General features: G+C 44.6%; 1 protein-coding gene across 1 annotated transcript in view; it reads right to left on the bottom strand.

Moving 5' to 3' along the window:
- The window catches only part of CIT (citron rho-interacting serine/threonine kinase), a 1,023,678-nt gene that overhangs the window by 380,433 nt on the left and 623,075 nt on the right, over positions 1–20,170 (bottom strand). The window contains 1 exon segment of the mRNA XM_030217566.1: positions 3,843–3,950. Coding sequence (XP_030073426.1) covers positions 3,843–3,950 — 108 coding nt within the window.

The raw sequence follows: 20,170 nt of genomic DNA, 5'->3' as shown, positions 1-20,170 counted from the left end.
ATTCTTAAAAAAATTTTTTTTAAAGGTTTACTTCAGTAGAAACACTCATCAGCCAAATGTACAGTTTACAATTTATATACCTCTAACACCAGAATTGGTTCGAAGCGGTTTACAATAATGATTAATCTTTACATCATAAAACATAAAACTGAAAAAGAACATTATGAAAAGAATTTAACCAGAAATAGTTAGAAAGTTCTTAAAGAGAGCTGCTTTGAGCATCTCCTCTCACTGCATCGGCCAAGCTGTATGCAGTGAGAGGAGATGGTTCTACATTTGGCTGATGACAAGTGTTTCTGCTGAAATAAACCTTTTCAATTTTGTTTTGAAGAATCTGGTGACCCCTGACGAAGGCAACGCCAAAACTTGGCCAAGTTGGGTCCCTCTTCAATAAAATTTCTTTTGGTGTACTCCTATGTGTTCTTCATTCCTTGGATCACCTCTGTTGTTTGTGTTGCTTCGTGCACTACTGTAGAATTTTCTCCTGTTTTGTTTGTTTGTTGAATTTCCCTGACCAGTACATGGCTTTCGAGATGTATCCTGTAATGGACAGCCCAGTTCCACATTCTGATGGCCTCCTGACACAGAGGACAAATCCCTCCTCTCTGTACCCTTCTCCACCACCACCAATTCCAGGCTCCCCTCTCCCTATGCTTGGAATAAACTTTCTGAGCCCATATGCCAAGCACCCTCCCTGCCCGTCTTCAAATCCTTGCTCAAATCCCACCTCTTCAATGTCGCCTTTGAAACCAAACCATTCTACCTCTATTCAGGGAAACTCTAGACTGCCCCAATTTGATTGTCTGCACATGTTGTCCATTAGATTGTAAGCTCCTTTGAGCAGGGACTGTCCTTCTTTGTTAAACTGTACAGCGCTGCATAACCCTAGTAGCGCTTTAGAAGTGTTAAGTAGTAGTACTCCCCTGCTTGTTGACCTAATACCTTGCAATCTGATTGTCTGTTTGGATGAGCACAATTTGGTCCAGCAACTGATCTCTGAAAGCCTTCAGAGCATTCCAGATTGCCCGGAGCTCCAGGAGGTTGATCTGTACACCCGTTTCTTGAGCTGATCATGGACCTTGAACTTGAAGTCCGTCCAAATGAGTTCCCCACCCCAGGTTGCATGCATCTATCGTCAGCACCTTCTGGTGCTGAGGAATTAGGAATGGCAGTCCCAAAGTCAAATTGGATCAAATCGTCCATCAGAAGAGGGCTGAGATCCGCTAGATTCCCCATGGCCTGAGACCACTGAGAAGCTAAGGTCCACTGAGTAGAACTCATATGGAGATGTGCCATGGGAGTGACGTACACAGAAGGCCATGTGACCCAAAAAACTCAACATCTGCTGAACCATGACTTTGTGACTGCTGTGAATTTGAACACCAACAGCATCAAGGGTGTCTGCCCATGCTGGAGGAAGAAAGGCTCACAGTTGAACCATGTCTAGCAGAGCTCCTATGAACCCCAATTGCTAAACTGGTGGTAAATGGAGAGTTGATAATGAACCCTAGAAGCTCCAGCGCCTGAATAGTCCTCTGCATAGACTCCTAAGCACCCTTCTTTGAACTAATATTTACCAACCCAATCATCCATGGACTCCCAATCTGTACTGCTAGAAATTTGGTAAATATCCAGGGAGCTGATCCTAGGCCAAATGGAAGATTGCAAGACTGAAAGTGATGTGTTCCCATCCAAAATCTGAGATACTTCCTGTGACCTGGAAGTATCAGGATGCGAGTGTAGGCATCCTTTAAATTCAGAGAGCATAGCCAATCTGGTTCCTGAATCATTAAGAGAAGGGAGCCCAGGAAATCCATCTTGAACTTTTCTTTGACCAGATATTTGTTCAGGGCCCTTAGGTCTAGGATGGGATGCATCTTTCCCTCTTTTCTGGTATAAGGGAGTACCTGGAATAGACTCCCTTCCTTTCTCCCTTGTTGGAATGGGTTCAATCGCATGGGCCTTGAGAAGAGCAGAGAGTCCTTCTACAAATACTTCCCTGTTGTGCAAGCTGAAGTAAGTAGCCCTTGGTGGACAATTTGATGGTTTCTTTTGCCAATGGAGAGTGTAACAGAGACGGACTATTTGAAGAACTCACCAGTTGGAGGTTACAAGAGACCCTACTGGAAGGTCATCCAGGGTGGTTACTGTGATTGCGGCTGTGATCTCTTAGAGACAGTTAAAAATTTGTCCCCTGTTTTGACTGGGGAGCCATCTGGGACTTTTATGAACATTGTTGAGAACAAGCACGCTGGGTTGAATTGGCTGAGTGAGGAGAGAAGAAGGAGTGTACCTATGCCTTTGAGAGATTAGGAATCTCGCTTCGATCTTCCAGAAAACCTCCTGTAAAGAGAAGGGCACAGGTAGTGTCCACTGGGAGATGGTATCAATGGTATCAGTGTGTTTGATCAGGCCCGTGTCCGCTTCCACCTTTCTTCCAAAAAGGTTGTCTCCATGGCAAGTGGCATCCGCCAATCTCTGCTGGAACGCTGGGTCCAAGTCAAACACACGCAGCCATGAGAGCCTGTGGATCACTATGGTCTGAGCAGAGATCCTGGACGCTATGTCAAAAGTGTCAAAAGCGCCCTTGGCCAACTGGAGAACAGATTTGGCCTGCTCCAGAAGGAGAGTGTCTGCCAACTCAGTCATACTGCGCACCAAGGACCAACGTAGAGCTGGTATGACTCGAAAAGGGAGATGAGCATTGAGGCCTGAAACATCTTATGCCCAAATGAATCCAGTGTCTGGGTATTTCTGCCTGGGGGAGCCGAGGCAAAGTCCCTGGAACTTCTAGCTTGTTTAGAGCGCTGATTCAACTGCCGAGGAATGATGAGGCAACTGTGGCCTATCAAAACCAGATATACTTTGAATCCGGTACATAGTGTCAAATTTTCTAGGGCGTAACTGGGACAGAGGGGACTCCCATTTCTTCACCTGAACATCACAAAGGATCTTGTGAAGAGGGACCATCACAGCCTCTCTAGGAGGAGAGTCGTAGTCCAGAACCTCGAACATCTCAGCCCTGGGCTCGTCCTCCATGTCTAATTTAATAGGGATGGCAGCCGCCATATCCTTAACAAAAGCAGGGAAGGAGAGACTCTCAAGACTTACGCCTCTCCTCAGGAGGAGAGGGGTCTGATGAAATTCCATAGGACTCCTCCTCTGAGAAGTACCTTGGATCATCATCAGACTCCTCCACAGAGGTCAAAGGGATACCTACATGGGTAGGTGTTGATGCTGATGCCCACAAACTACCTTAACCCCTATTGGCTTGGGATGGCCATGAGTGGCGCTGGCAACCTCATCCTGCTTGAAACTAGTGGTGGCCCCATGAGCCATTCACAGCTCGATGCTTGTGGGCAGCAGGGATGAGGGAGAGATTGACCCTACATAATCTCTGATTTAACCTTTCCTTTCTTGCAGTTACCAAACCTTGTGCTTAGCCTAGGATTTTTTAACTTTCATAAATCCAAAACCTAATACATACAATAAAATGTACAAACAGCACACAAATGACCTAAACTTCTAAATCTTCTTACCTATTTAATTGCTCAAAAAGGTAGCATTAATAGACACATTCACTCCTATTTTGATTCTTAAGGAACTCCCCAAGCAAGACACCATTTGAACCACCTCTTTGAGGGCATCCTGCCCTTTTGGCAGATCACCTTTTTAAGTTAGTTTGCAATAACAGCAGGAGGTGATAGAATCAAAGCACTCCTGTGGTCCAGTAGCAGTACAGAAGAAAACCACGGCAGCCCTAAAAAGTGGAAATATAAAAACAAAGCCTCCCCAGTCACAGTGTATTCATTTGCCTACTTGTCTAGTTTCTTGTTTCTTACTTTCTTCTTCCTGACTGGCTGATCCATCTTTGCTTGCAAGAAGTCAATGAGCTTGGTTTGCTGAGAAATTGTGCCTTCCATTTTTACCCTTTCATGGGAATAAAGAACCTGCAAAGTTGAAACAGAAAAGTAAACTAAACTAGGGTTTAATCAATTAACTCACGTCAGATTAAATGAGATATTTCTTTAAATTGATTAATAGGAAAATAGAGTGCCCTGTATGTGTGTACGTATACAATAGCAGAAACCCACAAAACATTTACTGTGGCTCCAGCGTTTGCTCTCTCCTCCACACACTGACTTTCTCTTGCTCACTCCCTTCCCTACCCTTTCCCAAAGGCACTTTCTCTCCCTTCCTCTATTCCCTTCCCCTCTCAAGGTACTGTCTCCCTGTTCCTTCTCTCTTCATCCAAGGGGGATAGTTATCAAGGTGATTTAAAAGTCATTGTTTTACTACAGCTTGATTTCTCCCAGGAGTCACTGACCACTGGAAGCTCAGTACTGCAGTTTACTGATTCCAATGTTATATGGATAATGCTGCTTGTGATTAACCCCGCAAGCAGCATTATGTTATAGTTCCAGGAGCACTGGATTGCAAAGTATCACCCCAATGTTCCCAGGCACTTCTTAACGGGTACCGGCCAAACAGACATAGAGCTTCCCCTGAACACCCTCCAAAATATGATTTCTCTGAACTGGAATCCTCTCCCCCAGTCAAGGGCCCCAACCCAGAAGAATCCCATCCCCGCCAATTAAGCCACTACCTGAAAGTGTCCCCAATGGAAGACCTCCTCTTCAAATAGACCAAGGTTCCCCTCCATCCACCCTAGGCCTACCTTGTAAATCCCTGGTGTCTAACGAGGTCTGAATGGAAGGGATCCTGTAGGGGTCTTTTCCTGCTGTCTGAACTTTGTTGGTTAGGCCTGAACCATATTTTCCTGATCTAATATGGATTCTGCAGCCTGAGGCCTGAATACATCACAAACCAGCTTTCTTCAAGGAAAAATACTTCTTGGCATAGCTGTGCTGTTGACTTCATCCAAGGACACATAGAGGGGCATAATGGAACAGAAACGCCTATCTCCATGGGCGTTAATCTCCGAGAACGGGTCCGTGAAGGGGCGGACCAAACTGTATTTACGAAAAAAATAGACGCCCATGTTTTATTCGCCAATGTGTGAGCTGGGCGTTTTTGCTTTTCAGCGATAACGGAGAATGAAAGCGCCCAGCTCAAAAACGAATAGCTCCAAGGCATTTGTTCGTGGGAGGGGCCAGGATTCGTAGTGCACTGGTCCCCCTCACATGCCAGGACACCAACCGGGCACCCTAGGGGGCACTTTTACAAAAACAAAAAAACAGGTAAAAGAGCTCCCAGGTGCATAGCACCCTTCCATTGTGTGTTGAGCCCCCCCCAAATCCCCCTCAAAACCCACTGCCCACAAGTCTACACCATTACTATAGCCCTAAGGGGTGAAGGGGGGCACCTACATGTGGGTACAGTGGGTTTGGGGGGGTTGGACGACTAATAAGCATTAAGCAGCACAATTGTAACAGGTAGGGGGGATGGGCCTGGGTCCACCTGCCTGACGTCCACTGCACCCCCTAACAACTGCTCCAGGGACCTGCATACTGCTGCCTGGGAGGAGGGTATGACATTTGAGGGTGAAAATAAAAAGTTGTGAAACATCATTTTTTTTGTGGTGGGAGGGGGTTAGTGACCACTGGGGGAGTCAGGGGAGGTCATCCCCAATTCCCTCTGGGGGTAATCTGGTCATTTAGGGCACTTTTTGGGGCCTTATTCGTGAAAAAACAGGGTCCAGGAAAAGTGCCCTAAATTCTAGCTACAAACGCATCCATTATCGGCGAAGGGCGCCCATCTCTGTTCGGGTGATAACCACGCCCCAGTTCCGCCTTCGACACGCCTTCGACACGCCCCCGTCCACTTTGTCCGCATCCGCGACGGAGTGCAGTTGAAAGCGACCCAAATTCGGCTTTTGATTATACCGCGTTATTCGTTTTTGTGAGATAAACGCCCATCTCCCGATTTAGGTCGGAACTTGGGCGTTTTTCTCGTTCGATTATAAGCTGGATAGAGGCTCATTTTCAAAGCACTTAGCCTCCCAAAGTTCCATAGAAACCTATGGAACTTAGCCTCCCAAAGTGCTTTGAAAATATGCCTCATTGTTTACTTCATCTCTCTGACCTCATGTGCACCTTTCTTTAGTCACCCTATTTTCTAAATTCTCTTACTTTCTTACCTATCTATATGTTAAAAATCTCTCTGACCTCATGTGCAACTTTCTTTAGTCACCTTATTTTCTACTTACTCTCTTACCTATCTATATGCTCCATCTTTGCTTATACCCTTACTGTCAATTAAAATATTGTATTACGTATTGTGTTGACATTGTAAGTAGTATACAATGAGGCATATTTTCAAAGCACTTTGGGAGGCTAAGTTCCATATGTTTCTATGGAACTTTGGGAGGCTAAGTGCTTTGAAAATAAGCCTCTATGTCATACTTTGTATTGATATTTGAATATTTTTCAAGTAACTGCAACTGTCTATTGCTCATGTTTGATTTATTCTTATTGTACACTGCCTTGAGTGAATTCCTTCAAAAAGGCGGTAAACAAATCCTAACAAATAATAATAATAAAAAATAATCTAGCCTCCAGTATCTCCTGGGAGGTGCAGAGGAGCAGTTTTCACAGAGACAGAGTCTCTGGTACATCTGTGAACCATGGAGGGGAGTTTGCTACCATCAGGCTTGTGTCTGATAAGAGATTCTTGCTGTAAGCTCATAAGGCCTCATTGTCATGACCATGAATAATCTGCCGGACAGTGATACATGATTGGTCCATGTGTCACCTGACTCAGAGGAATGCCAATGCTGGGCATGGGGGAGAGAAAGGGAGAGAGTAGAAGAAGACTGCATGGTGTATGGTTCTCTCTCTCAGCAGCTAGAGATTATTTTTCCTAAACACCTGTGAACTGTGATTCCTTGTGCTGAGAACTGAAAAGGTCAAGTTCAGCCACAAACCAGTGGCTTCCCCAGAGACTTTGGACTAAACACCTGTTCTACAGGGGCTCACAGGAAATCTGCTGGAGCCTGGAGGAGACGATTCATCACCCCCTTGGACTCTGAACTTAAGGGACCTCAAGGGTGAGATTCAGGATTTTTCTTCTTATGGCTCAGCTCTGGTCTTTACCTGCAACTGATTGGTTACAACAGGACCTGTCGTTGGTAGCCTAATTCTGCTGCTGTTGGTAATCTTTTCTCAGGATATTATACAGGGGCGTAGCCACGGGTGGGCCTGGGCCCACCCAGCAACGGTGCACGCTTCTTTCCCTCGGGCCCTCCCTCCCTTTCAGGCAGCGCTGCAGCCTAGAGCAAAGCTGCATGGCACCGGGTCCGTCCTGCTGCTACTCTGCTGCCCTCCGCTCCATTGTCATCATCTTTGTCTGAAAGAGTTGTTACTAGTTCTTCTGCAGCGGATTCACGCGCTGCCAGGGCTGTCTGCTGCTGCGACTGCTTCCTCTGCGCTGGCCCCGCCTCTTCAGAAAGCGTACTGGAGGTGAGGCTGGCCGGAAGGAAGCAGTCGCAGCAGCAGACAGCCCTGGCAGCACGCGGATCCGCTACAGAAGAATTAATAACAACTCTGCCGGACAGATGATGACAATGGAGGGCAGCAGCGTAGCGGCAGGACGGACCCGGTACCGTGCAGCTTTGCTCAGAAGTTTGGCTCAAGGTTTGCACAGTGCACACTGAAATGTAGGACAACATTTGGTCTCAACCCTGGCGATCGTTGGATGCTAAAGGCACCTTTATAAGTTTTAATCAACATGAGCAACTAATTGCAGTTTTAGCTGTCTAGAGTGATTTGATCTCTTTCTCTTTCCCGTTTGTTATCAGGTATTTTCTCTTCCCTTCTGGTGAGGGTTTTTTTTTTTTGATCCTTTAAGTTTTTTTTGGATTGTTTCATCTCTCTTATCAAAGGCTCAATATTTTCTACAACTCCTTATAGGGTCTTATCAGGCCCCTTTCTTCTCCTCAGTCATTTTTACTTAAGTAAAATGTCCTCGCTTTGGTTTTTTTTATCAGTTATTATGACCATGCCAGTGAAGACCAACAGTTTTATTGGCTTCAGGCCGCAAATATACAACACTAGCCCACATGCGATCTGTGACATTTTTCTGGGTGAGAATCGTGTTATGATTTGCTGCAGAACTCTGCTGCCCGTCTCGTCTTCCGCCAGGGTCGATTTACTCATACTACCCCTCTCCTCAAGTCGCTTCACTGGCTCCCTATCCGTTTTCGCATCCTGTTCAAACTTCTTCTACTAACCTATAAATGTAGTCACTCTGCTGCTCCCCAGTATCTCTCCACACTCGTCCTTCCCTACACCCCTTCCCGTGCACTCCGCTCCATGGATAAATCCTTCTTATCTGTTCCCTTCTCCACTACTGCCAACTCCAGACTTCGTGCCTTCTGTCTCGCTGCACCCTACGCCTGGAATAAACTTCCTGAGCCCCTACGTCTTGCCCCATCCTTGGCCACCTTTAAATCTAGACTGAAAGCCCACCTCTTTAACATTGCTTTTGACTCGTAACCACTTGTAACCACTCGCCTCCACCTACCCTCCTCTCCTCCTTCCCGTTCACATTAATTGATTTGATTTGCTTACTTTATTTTTTGTCTATTAGATTGTAAGTTCTTTGAGCAGGGACTGTCTTTCTTCTATGTTTGTGTAGCGCTGCGTACGCCTTGTAGCGCTATAGAAATGCTAAATAGTAGTAGTAGTAGTAATATACTCTAGGGTGCCACTAAGGTCCATCAATGGCCTTTTGCCCGTCAGGAAAGCACTGAAGACCCATCTCTTCAAGATAGCCTACCCTAACGATTCAACCTAATCTAAAGTCTGCCCCCACATGATTCTTATCGGCGATTGTTATACACTGACCGTGTTTTCCATTATCCTTATTGCTATCCCATATCCATTCCTCTCCATCTTCCTACGCCTACCTTCTAATGCTCATTTCCTTCTGCACCTAATTCCTCCTATGTTCAATTTATTTATCCATTAACCCTATTAATATTGCATTTACTACAAATTGTATATTCTTTTTTACACTTTGTAATTCTTCATATTGTTACTATGTAAGCCGCATCGAGCCTGCCATGTGTGGGAAAGCGCGGGGTACAAATGTAATAAATAAATAAATTCATTGCCTTTCCTTCTCAAGGCACAGTTCTAAGACAATAAAACTCTTGGCTGTTTCACTTTCCCTCTCCCTAAGAGGTGTGAATGGAAGCTAATGTTTACTATTCACTTTCCTGCTAGATTGCAAAAAGTTGGAATCCTCTACCCAGGGAAATGAGATCAATCACCAGCTATGTGTTGTTTTTTTTTTGTAGAAGTTTGAAAACATTTTTTTTTTATTGTAAACATTCCTAAAGTAAGGCTTTATTTAAGTTTAGTTTTTGTACCTCATCAGTTGGAACCCTCAATCCTGGGAAGCTAAACAGGAAACTAGATAATCTTCTTTTTGAAGGTATTTTAAAATCTTGGGGCCCCATTTACAAAGGCACGCTAATGGTTTTACAAATGCTATACGCTAACCATGTAGACGCCCATAGGAATATTATGGGCATCTACACAGTTAACGCACAGTTATGGTTTTGCTTTAGTTGGGGGAGGGGCAGTGATGAAATTTTTGGCCCACCCACTTTGATCTCAGGCCCGCCCTAAATTGCCTGTCTGGCTACGCCACTGATATTATAGTTGTATAATTACTCATATAAATATTTTCATATCTATTGGTGGAAAAATCAGTATACTTTTGTTAGCGTATATAGTTTTGTAACTGGCTTTGCATTTTGCCATATTATTTTTATATCTATAATAAATACTATATTTCCATTTTGGCATTATTCCTTTCATTGTTGGGCAGCCTGACAATAACCTAAGGGTCATATTTATCAGGTACTGATCATTTCCTTTTGCCAAACGAGTCCAGAATAATTGCTATTGTGATTATCTGATAGAACAGTACCTACAATCCCCAGTTGCTCCTGCCCTTGCCGGCACAGGGTTCAAAACGATGAAAGCAACAACTAGTGGTAGTACCATGATACTACTGCTAGGGGTTGACGGCACCAGCAAAAGCAAGAGTGATTAGGAATCACTCCTACACAACATCAGCGAATCACAAATCAAAAGAGAGGGCCGGGGGGGGGGGGGGGGGGGGGGGGGGGGGGAGGGGAAGGGTGTTGGTGGTGGTTCCAGATTGGGGGAACCTTTCACTGTGGTCCAGGTCAGGTCATGAGCCTTGATGGGAGGGGATGGTTGGTTAAAAGGTTGAGCGCATCCTGTTGCAGATGCTCAAAAATTTCATTATTTAGTAAATTACTGCTCAGTGTTCATAGATTCCCTCTTAATTTCCTAATATTGCAGCATGCAGTGAGGGACATAAGAGTATGGTCAGACAAGGATATCACCCCTCTTTCAGTTCTGCAGACTAATAGCACTACTCCCAGATCCACCAGAAAATGGGCTGTCATGGAATAGCCATGATGCAAGTCTGAATAGGCCCTGACTTAAGAATCATCCAATCTAAGGTCCAATGTAGTGATGAAATCCCTCCTATGATAAGATTACCCACATCCTCCTCAGCAAGTAGGTTAGACAGGTCTTTAAAGCACACACCTTGATTTGTATTCAGGGCATAGATGTTTACTAGCATATAATCAGACCCACAAATCTCTAATGTAGTAAGTAGATACCTACCCACATGAGTTCCTCTTCACTTTCTGGAAATGTATGTACTTTGCAAATACAATAGCCACCCACCCCTTTTCCTACGGCCCTTCTCATTTGATGCAAAATGAATCATTCAATGGTCACTATGGTGGTAATTTTATAACACAGTGCCACTTTTAGATGCCCCCCAATGCATCACAGAGAGCACTTATTCTATAATGGCATCTTAAAGCCTAGATTCCATAGTGGCATAAAATCACACTGATGCACCTAAATTATGACAGGTCAACGGCAGGAATAAATGGGTTAACCTAAGTGTGTCATGCACCACACATAGCTTATAGTATTCTATAAATTGCACATGCTTCCTTCTTTTAAGATATTGATCTATAGAGCTTTTAAACGTTTTATCCTTAAGCATTTGTTTTAGTTCAGGAAAGTTTTTATGGAGACTTTTCAGTGTCTGCAGCACCATGTTTGCCCTCAGTCCTGTTTTTTATGCAATTTTAATGTCTCCCTATTTTGTGCTTCTGATCCACAGTGCGGGAGGTTTAAAAAAATTATGGTCTGATTGTTATAACACTCATTACTTTAGACAAGTTAAGATTTATATCTGAAATCGTCTTTTTGAGATCTTTATGACACAACTAGTAAAAGAGGCCCGTTTCTGAGCAAATGAAACGGGCGCTAGCAAGGTTTTCGTCGCCAACCCCCCCCTCCCTGGCCAACCCCTTTGTTGTTCTGCCATTGCTCCGCCCTCAACGTCATGACATTTGACGCGAGGGCGGGGCCCGGAGCGATTTCGCAACCCCCTGCCTCCCTCCCTGTGAACCCCTTCGTTGTTCTGCCATCAAGGTTTTCGTCGGCAACACCCCCCCCCTCCCGGCCTGCCAACCCCTTCATTGTTCTGCCATTGCTCGGCCCTCGAGGGCAGGGCCCAGAGCGATTTTGGTGGCTTCACCACCACGAACCTTCGAACCTTTTTGAAGGAAGTCAGGGCTTGGCTTCACTGACGTCACTGTCTTCAGAACGTTGAGGGTGAGTTTTATATATATAGACTAGTAAAAAAAAGGTCCGTTTCTGAAAGAAATGAAACGGGCGCTAGCAAGGCTTTCCTCGGAGTGTGTATGTTTGAGAGAGAGTGTGTGTGAGAGATGGAGTGTGTGTGTCAGAGAGAGAGAGAGAGTGTGTTTGTGTGAGAGAGAGTGTGTGAGAGACAGAGTGTCTGTGTGTGTAAGACTGTGTGTGTGTGACAGAGAGATAGAGTGTGATAGACTGAGTGTGTCAGAGAGAGAGAGTGCATGTGTGAGACAGTGAGTGAGTGAGTGTGTGCCCACCCCCCTTCTCGCAGGGCCCCCCTCCCCACCACCACCTCTCTGGTCTCAGGACCCCCTCCCCACCTCCCTCTCCCCTGCCCCCCCTCCAACCTCCTCTCCCCCTGCCCCCCCCTGCAGCCACCCATGTCCAGCGACCCTCCCCTCCCCCTGCCTCCCATCCAGCCACCCATGTCCAGCGACCCTCCCCTCCTCCTCCCCCCCTACAGCCACTGATGTCCAACGACTCTCCCCTCCGCGCATCAAACCCCCTCACCACATGCAGCTGCCACTGGTAACGCTGTCCGGCCACTGCTGCTTCTCCTGTTGAGCAGCAGCGGCCGCTACAAAAAGAAAAAAAGCCATAAATGTTTTTAAACATCAAGCAAGGCACCGCAGACAGCCATCAGGCATTGGCTGTCGGCTCTGCAGTCGCTCCTCCTCTCGCTTCTCACATCGCTGTGCTCCTCCGGGGTCTTACTCCAGAGGCAGCCTGGCTATGGAGCCTAGCTCAGCAACTCCAGGAGCCACGGACACAGGCAGCTACTTTAGAACATTGGAGGTGAGAATTATTATATAGGATGAAGCTAATTTTCAAAGCACATACGACTTACAAAGTTCCATAGTAACATCTTATTCTGATCAAGAAAGAGAATAAACATTCTGCTCAAGCAGGAATTTTTGAACCAATGATCACTACACCCAGGATGACATTTCACTGTTTTGATCTCCTCCAACTTGAGATATATTTATATCTTCACTCACACTTCATGACTATGGAAGAGATATTTCTGATGAATTTTTACTGTTTTTGAGAATTTCTGATCAATTAGTTTTCCAGGCAGGTTTCAAGTGAATAAGCTGTGGAGGGACACTTTTGATATGAAGTCTAAATCCAACTTTGGACATTTTGCTGAAAACATCCAAGAATCGAGTAGTGAAAATGACTATTTTCAAACCAGAAAAAAGTCTCTCTTTTTTTCTTTGAAAATGACCATTTCCTAGATGATGTTATGCTTAGTACATCTATCTTTTTGGACCATTAAGAAAAAAAACTCCAAGTGAAAAATGCACAAAATCAAGTCATTGGGACGTAGGAGGAGACAGCTTTCCTAGTAGACTGGCTACACAGGCATCCACCCCAGCAGAGCAGTGGGGCACCCTATGGGGCACTGCAATGGACATCACATAAAAGGTCCTAGGTACACATCTCACAATTACCCCCTTAAATTGTATGGCAAGTCCTTCAAAACCCAGAAAAAACCTACTGTACCCAACTATACACCACTACAACAGTCCTTATGGCTGCAAGTGTCACATATATGTGGGTACAGTAGGTTTTGGGGGGGGGGGGGGGGGGGGGCTGACACTTTCCACCAAAAGTGAAATAGAATGGATTATGGGTCTGGGTTACCTTCTCTACAGTGTACTGCACCAACCACTAGGCTAATTCCAGGAACCTGCTTGCTGCTCTAATAACATAGTAACATAGTAGATGACGGCAGAAAAAGACCTGCACGGTCCATCCAGTCTGCCCAACAAGATAAACTCATATGTGCTACTTTTTGTGTATACCTTACCTTGATTTGTATCTGTCATTTTCAGGGCACAGACCGTAGAAGTCTGCACAGCACTAGCCCCGCCTCCCACCACCGGCTCTGCCACCCAATCTCGGCTAAGCTTCTGAGGATCCATTCCTTCTGAACAGGATTCCTTTATGTTTATCCCACGCATGTTTGAATTCCGTTACCGTTTTCATCTCCACCACCTCCCACAGGAGGGCATTCCAAGCATCCACCACTCTCACCGTGAAAAAATACTTCCTGACATTTTTCTTGAGTCTGCCCCTCTTCAATCTCATTTCAAGTCCTCTAGTTCTACCGCCTTCCCATCTCCGGAAAAGGTTTGTTTGCGGACTAATACCTTTCAAATATTTGAACGTCTGTATCATATCACCCCTGTTTCTCCTTTCCTCCAGGGTATACATGTTCAGGTCAGCATGTCTCTCCTCATACGTCTTGTCTTATCATCCTCACTTTAATATTCCCTTATCTCTTGTTTGTCCTGTTTGTCTGTCCTAATTAGATTGTAAGCTCTGTCGAGCAGGGACTGTCTCTTCATGTTCAAGTGTACAGCGCTGCGTACGTCTAGTAGCGCTATAGAAATGATAAGTAGTAGTAGTAGTCTTGTAATGCAAATCCCATACCATTCTCGTAGCTTTTCTTTGCACCGCTTCAATTCTTTTTACATCCTTCGCAAGGTACGGCCTCCAAAACTGAACACAATAGTCTAGGTGGGGCCTCACCAACGACTTATACAGGGGCATCAACACCCCCTTTCTTCTGCTGGTCACACCTCTCTATATACAGCCTAACAACCTTCTAGCTACGGCCACCGCCTTGTCACACTTTTTCGTCACCTTCAGATCCTCAGATACTATCACCCCAAGATCCCTCTCCCCGTCCGCTCCTATCAGACTCTCCCCGCCTAACACATATGTCTCCCGAGGATTTCTATTCCCTAAGTGCATCACGTTGTATTTCTTCGCATTGAAATTTTAATTGCCAAACCTTAGACCATTCTTCTAGCTTCCTCAGATCCTTTTTCATATTTTCCACTCCCTCCCGGGTGTCCACTCTGTTACAAATCTTAGTATCATCCGCAAATAGGCAAACTTTACCTTCTAACCCTTCGGCAATGTCACTCACAAATATATTGAACAGAATCAGCCCCAGCACCGATCCCTGAGGCACTCCACTACTCACCTTTCCCTCATCCAACAGAACTGGCCATAACATTTTAAGCTGTCGTAGAGGCTGGTATGTACTGTTTCATTTACATCTTAGTGGGGTGGGGGGGGGGGGTGGGGGGGGTCAGTGACCACTGAAGGAGTAAGGGGATGTCATTCCACTATTCCTGCAGTGGTCATCTAGGGAACGTTTTTGAGACTTACTCATTAATAAAACAGGTCTAGACCAACTTATAGCCCTGGATGTTTTTGTTTTGTTCTATTATGGCAGAAAAACATCCAAGTGTTAGGAACGCCCCCTTGTGATTTGAATGCACTTCTTGATGGACTTCATATATCATCTAAAAATTGGTTTTGAAAATACTAATTTGGATGTTTGTGTGTGAAAAACATCCAAATGCAGATTTATGCCACTTTTTTGACGTTTTTCTCTTTTGAAAATTAGCCCCATAATATAATGGTTACAGCAGCTACCTATAAACCAAGGCTAAGAACCAAACATTGCAGATTCACATCCCACTTTGACGACAACTAGTGGAGAACACAATAGTAAATCTTCATGATAAGTTTGTTTTAACCTACTTATTGTTTTTACTTGCCTGACATCACAAGTGAAGTATTTAAGTTAGGGTGTGGCACCAAGTTAGCCTGTCTTCCTACATAAAAACCCAGGTCAGAGATATAGGTGAGCAGATACCTCTATCCATCTACAGCCTGATTTTTATTGGTTTTAAAATGCCTGAGTCCTTACAACATTGTGGGTTGGGTTGTTTTTTTGTTTTACTTTTTATACCAGTTTTTACCAGTTTGGTGAATTTTGGACTTTTACACCTATTGGGTAAGTTCACTTGTGTCTGTGATTACTGGATCTTTCTTGCATGACATTTTTGTATGTTATATGGTTCTTACGAAGTTTTTATCATTTAAATTATGCTTTATATAAATGGTTTCTTTTTATTGTTTTAATATAGATGCTTTAATATAAATGGTTTATTTTTATTTTAATATAGATGTTCCTGTACCTTTTGGCTTTTAACATTATTTGCATATAATTTTTATATGAGTTATTTATTAGTAACATTATGTACGCATATGCTTTCAGTATCCATTTACCCCTAAAGCAACCCCTTTGGCGAAATACGGCCATGTTGGCGTGTATGTATAAAACCTGGGAGCCAAAGTAGTGACACTGTTCCATAATTTGCAAATGCAAAGGTTTATTCCAGTGAATGACATCCAACAGACAAAAAATAAAAATAACAAACAGCGCTCAAGCAAATGGACGCGACAGGGTGCTGCTTTGGCAAAAGTGCTTGCATCAGGAGTCACTAAATCATAAGAAACAATGGTATCTCTCTCTTGGGTCCATTTCCTCTGCCACTTCCTTCAGCCAGTAGAGTCTTAATCTGGGCCTCCTCTGTAAGAATTTTCTATGAGTGTTCCAAGAACCACTTCATATGGAATGTCACTAATGAGCTGCTGTATTATCAAACCTGGCTGAAGGCAGTGGCAGGGGAGATGTTGAGTCGTTTTGCTTGAGCACTGTGTGTTATTTCATTATGTTGGATGTCATTTGCTGGGAAAAACTTTTGATTTGCAATTTGTGGAACAATCTTTTTTTGTGGAAACCTTTTTTTGGCACCAGGTCTCCTCATACTGGGCCAATCTGGTCTATCTATTTGATTTGCATTTCTTTAACCATTATTGCCTTATAGGGATACCCTTCTCCTTTTGTTTTTTTTTCTTTCACACATAAGTTGGGGGCATGCCCCTGGCCCTAGTGTACGCCTTCTTCCGGTTATGCGCTCTCTTATAGAATAACACATAGTGCAGTTATGATTGCAAGAATTACCTTTTAAGTCTCAACAGCCAGTCATGTCTTTCTCAAATGTGTTTCTTGGATGTGTATATAGAGCGTTTGCCTGATGGAACAGTCCCTTTACATTCAGGCTCATGAAATTCACACTTAACGCACTCATTTTATCATGCAAATTCCCATTTCCCCCCTCCCCAAAATCCACCAAAAAAAATGCACCACCAGCCTCATGGTCCAGGAACAAGGTAAATATCACAAACATAAAAACTTTCAATCCAAATTCCCTCTGTCCTGCTATCAATTCAGTCAGTCAGATGAGCCCAGTACCTATTTTCCAAGGTCTTCCTCATGGCATGGTCCACATACGTCCCTCAACACTTCAGAAATCGATTCTTTGCAGTGTTTCTCCTTTGGGCATTGTTATCCAGCTGACACCTAAGTCTCTTATTATCTTTCACAATATACTGCCATTTACAATGGCCCTTTAATTAGGTGGAGATCTCCATAGTTGGTGGGTTTCAGGTATCTGCAATTCTATAAGGCTTTATCTGCCACCAACATCCTTGTAGTTATTCACTGTAAAAGCTGACCCTGTGGGAAAAATCCACATGAAGCAGATACCCTTTACCTTCAACTTGTTGGTGAATTCCTTAACTCACTTCTCAGCTTTATGATAGCTCGTGCCAGATCACTGAAGGTTTTTATTTTATGGCCCCTCTTCTATTGGACCCATCTTCCATGCAGTCACCCAAACTTTCTCTTTGTTCAATCATGGCAACAAGAAAATGTCTCCAGCCACAAGTGGCCCCAGCGAGTGATGAGCATGTTCAATTTTAATGCAGGGTATCTGTTTTACACCTACCATCAGAGCTGCATGGCTTAGTTCATCCACTTCTTCTCTACAGTCCTTATAGCCTGCAGTCTCTGGTACTCCTCTCCACCAAATATTACTTCTTTGTGACTGTCATGAAATGCCTAGCCACCCGCTTCGGGTTACCCCGCGGCCACTTAGAGGGTCTATCCCCAGCACAGGTCAGGTCTGCCTGCACCTGCCGCTTGTGCTCTACACTAGCACCCTCTTCCCACAGACTGGGTCACAACCGCCTCTGGGCGAGTCTTCCGCTCCCAAATTATCCCCAGTGATTTCTAGGTTACTGGAGGCCACACTCCCAGTGGTCCCTCAATTCCCAGAAAATACTCAAAGACCCACACACAAACCACCAGGATTCTTTATCACTCCAGAAAGGCAGAGGCAATAAACATTTATTGTCTTAAAAATTGAACAATGAATAAAAAATGTGCAATCAGCAAATAACAAGTAATTGAAATATGGATCAATTATAACACTAACTAAACATTTGTATACTGTCCAAACAGTACCTGGGGAAGATCAGGATATATAACTGTTCACACAGCCTCAGCAATGAGATCTGTCTCTCTCTTCTCCCTGGCTAAGACTGAAGCCACATTATATATGGCTCATTTGAAGCTTCACCCTGCATTTTTAGACGCAAGAGACAGGTGACACTTTTATTACACTCAGTACATCTAAACGGTTATTCTTTTCTGTAATTCCTTTTGTGCATTTGAAACTCTGGAAACAAGGGAAAACGCTTATTACAGTTAGATCTAAATAATCTAATAATCTTCTTATATGCACTGCATGTAAACTCTCTTTGGTATGTCCTTCCTTTCCCTTTTTTGTGGTGAACTTTAGAAGCCACATCATCACTATTATTAATTTGGAAGGGTCTCTCCGCTAAGTGTTGCTGGTGCTCAGGGATATCCATGAGCTCCCTGCCATTGATCTCACTGACTCTGAACCTTGAGTCTCCTACAGGATCTCTTTGCTCCACTGATCCCTGTTCACACTTCCTGTGTCAATTCTTTTAGATCCTTGGGAAGTATTATCACAGTTGTTTTCTGGATGTCTTGGAATTTGATCCATTACTACTACTTTCCTTTGATGCTCCTGCACCTTTCCAGCCTCTGTGCTGGGACCTTGCTGCTTCTTGGTTAGCTGCTGGGTCAACTGTCTATTTCCATCCACCAGTCCTATTCCTGGAGCACTCTTAGCCTCTTGCAGGCTCCTTGTTCCCGCAGGCTTAAACCTTATATCTGAGACCAGAGCATAGTATTTATGCTTACCAGCATACAAAGTTGCACTAGTGTCCCATTATGACTCCATCTAACTCCAGCTCTATAAACTGTCATAGGGGTACTGAAGTTGCCAATGCTTGCTGTAACTGCCTGACCTCCAGGCTTGTAGCCTCCACTTGAGCCGTCAGTAGACAAATCTTGTTCCTTAGGACCTCTACTTTGTTTTTTTGGAGTCTCCGGGGTCTGCTGTAATTCTCTGTACACTGTTGCAAAACTTGCAGTTTAGAGATCATCTCCTCCTTTTCATGTTCCCATTTTCAGCTTAAGGACCTTCTGTAGCTGGCTCCCTTCCATCAAGGCTTTATCATGTTGCTCCATAACTTTCTGGGTAAATTCCTTTGCTTCCGTCAATTCCTGAAGTTGTTCTTGCTTCCTCCCATGTAAGGATGCAAGAGAAGATTCCAACAGGGCTACTTGAGCTTGCAACTGGATAATCTCTTCCTGAGCTTCAGACTGCTGGGTAGCCTTTTCAGCCTGGTTAGAAGGTTGTCCTGCAACCCCTCTATTTCCTTGGCTTGTTGCTCCAGGGCACCAAGTAATTTGTTTTTCTTCTTTTCCAGGGCAGTATGAAAGGATAATTCCTTGGTATGTTCCACATTCTTGGTTGCCAGTAACCCACTCTGATCTTGGAGCTGGCACTGCACTTCTAGCAGCTCCTGTTGGAGGGATTTCTTCTCCTCTCGTAGGCTACATACATAGGCAGCTGCCTCCTCCAAATCTTTAACCAAGAGTTTCAGGTATTCTCTGTCTTCCTCCGACTCCCTGTGCAGACTTTAAAGTTGCTCCGAAACCTCTAGTGGATGAGCTTGGGATGGTACCTCCTTTTCTTCTGGTTGAAACACCATAGCAGAAAAACAATCCTGGTCTGCAGTCCAGGCACTATCATAGTAGTGCCTGCCTTTTCCCCTGGTTAATGGCCCACAGGTTGAGGATTTATCCTCTTTCCCTCTCTTGACTCGGGTCAGGCCACATGATTGCTTTCCTCTTGGGGTCTAGTATGGCTCTCGATATTGCAAACCTTTATGTGGCCTTCTTTGAGCACCAACATCTGGAAACACATACATACCAAGAGGAACTCCGTTTCTGGAAGAGATATATTGATGACGTCTTGGTACTTACTTGACACTACCCCAGTTACTTCTTCAAGTGAGGGCATGTCATCAGCGATCCAGTTGGCCAACCATTTCAGGGACAAAATCCTTCTACTTCGGAACTTGCTCCCTCTAAGCTCCTCTAGTGCTGCTACCTTCCTTTAAAGCCTTGCACCCGAACAAGACCCTTGCCCAGCTGATCGTCATTGGTCCACCTTTGAGCCAGTCTCCACAGAGAGGGTCTCTCTGGCCCTTCGCAAATTCTCACGTACGCACTGCAAGCTGGATTGCTGCCCTAACTACCTGCTGCAATCGGCGCCGGAATGTTTTGTTGATGACTTTACATCCTATCTTAACTACATGCTCCAGCGTGGGTGCTTCCCCGTTGATCACGGCCATATTCTCCAGACACCAATCCCGAAGGACCCGAAATG

This window comes from Microcaecilia unicolor, chromosome 11 (genome assembly GCF_901765095.1).
Source record: "Microcaecilia unicolor chromosome 11, aMicUni1.1, whole genome shotgun sequence".
NCBI classification, from domain to species: Eukaryota; Metazoa; Chordata; class Amphibia; order Gymnophiona; family Siphonopidae; genus Microcaecilia; species Microcaecilia unicolor.
The sequence above is the reverse complement of the archived record's forward strand: the minus strand, read 5'-3'. Positions and strand labels throughout refer to the sequence as shown.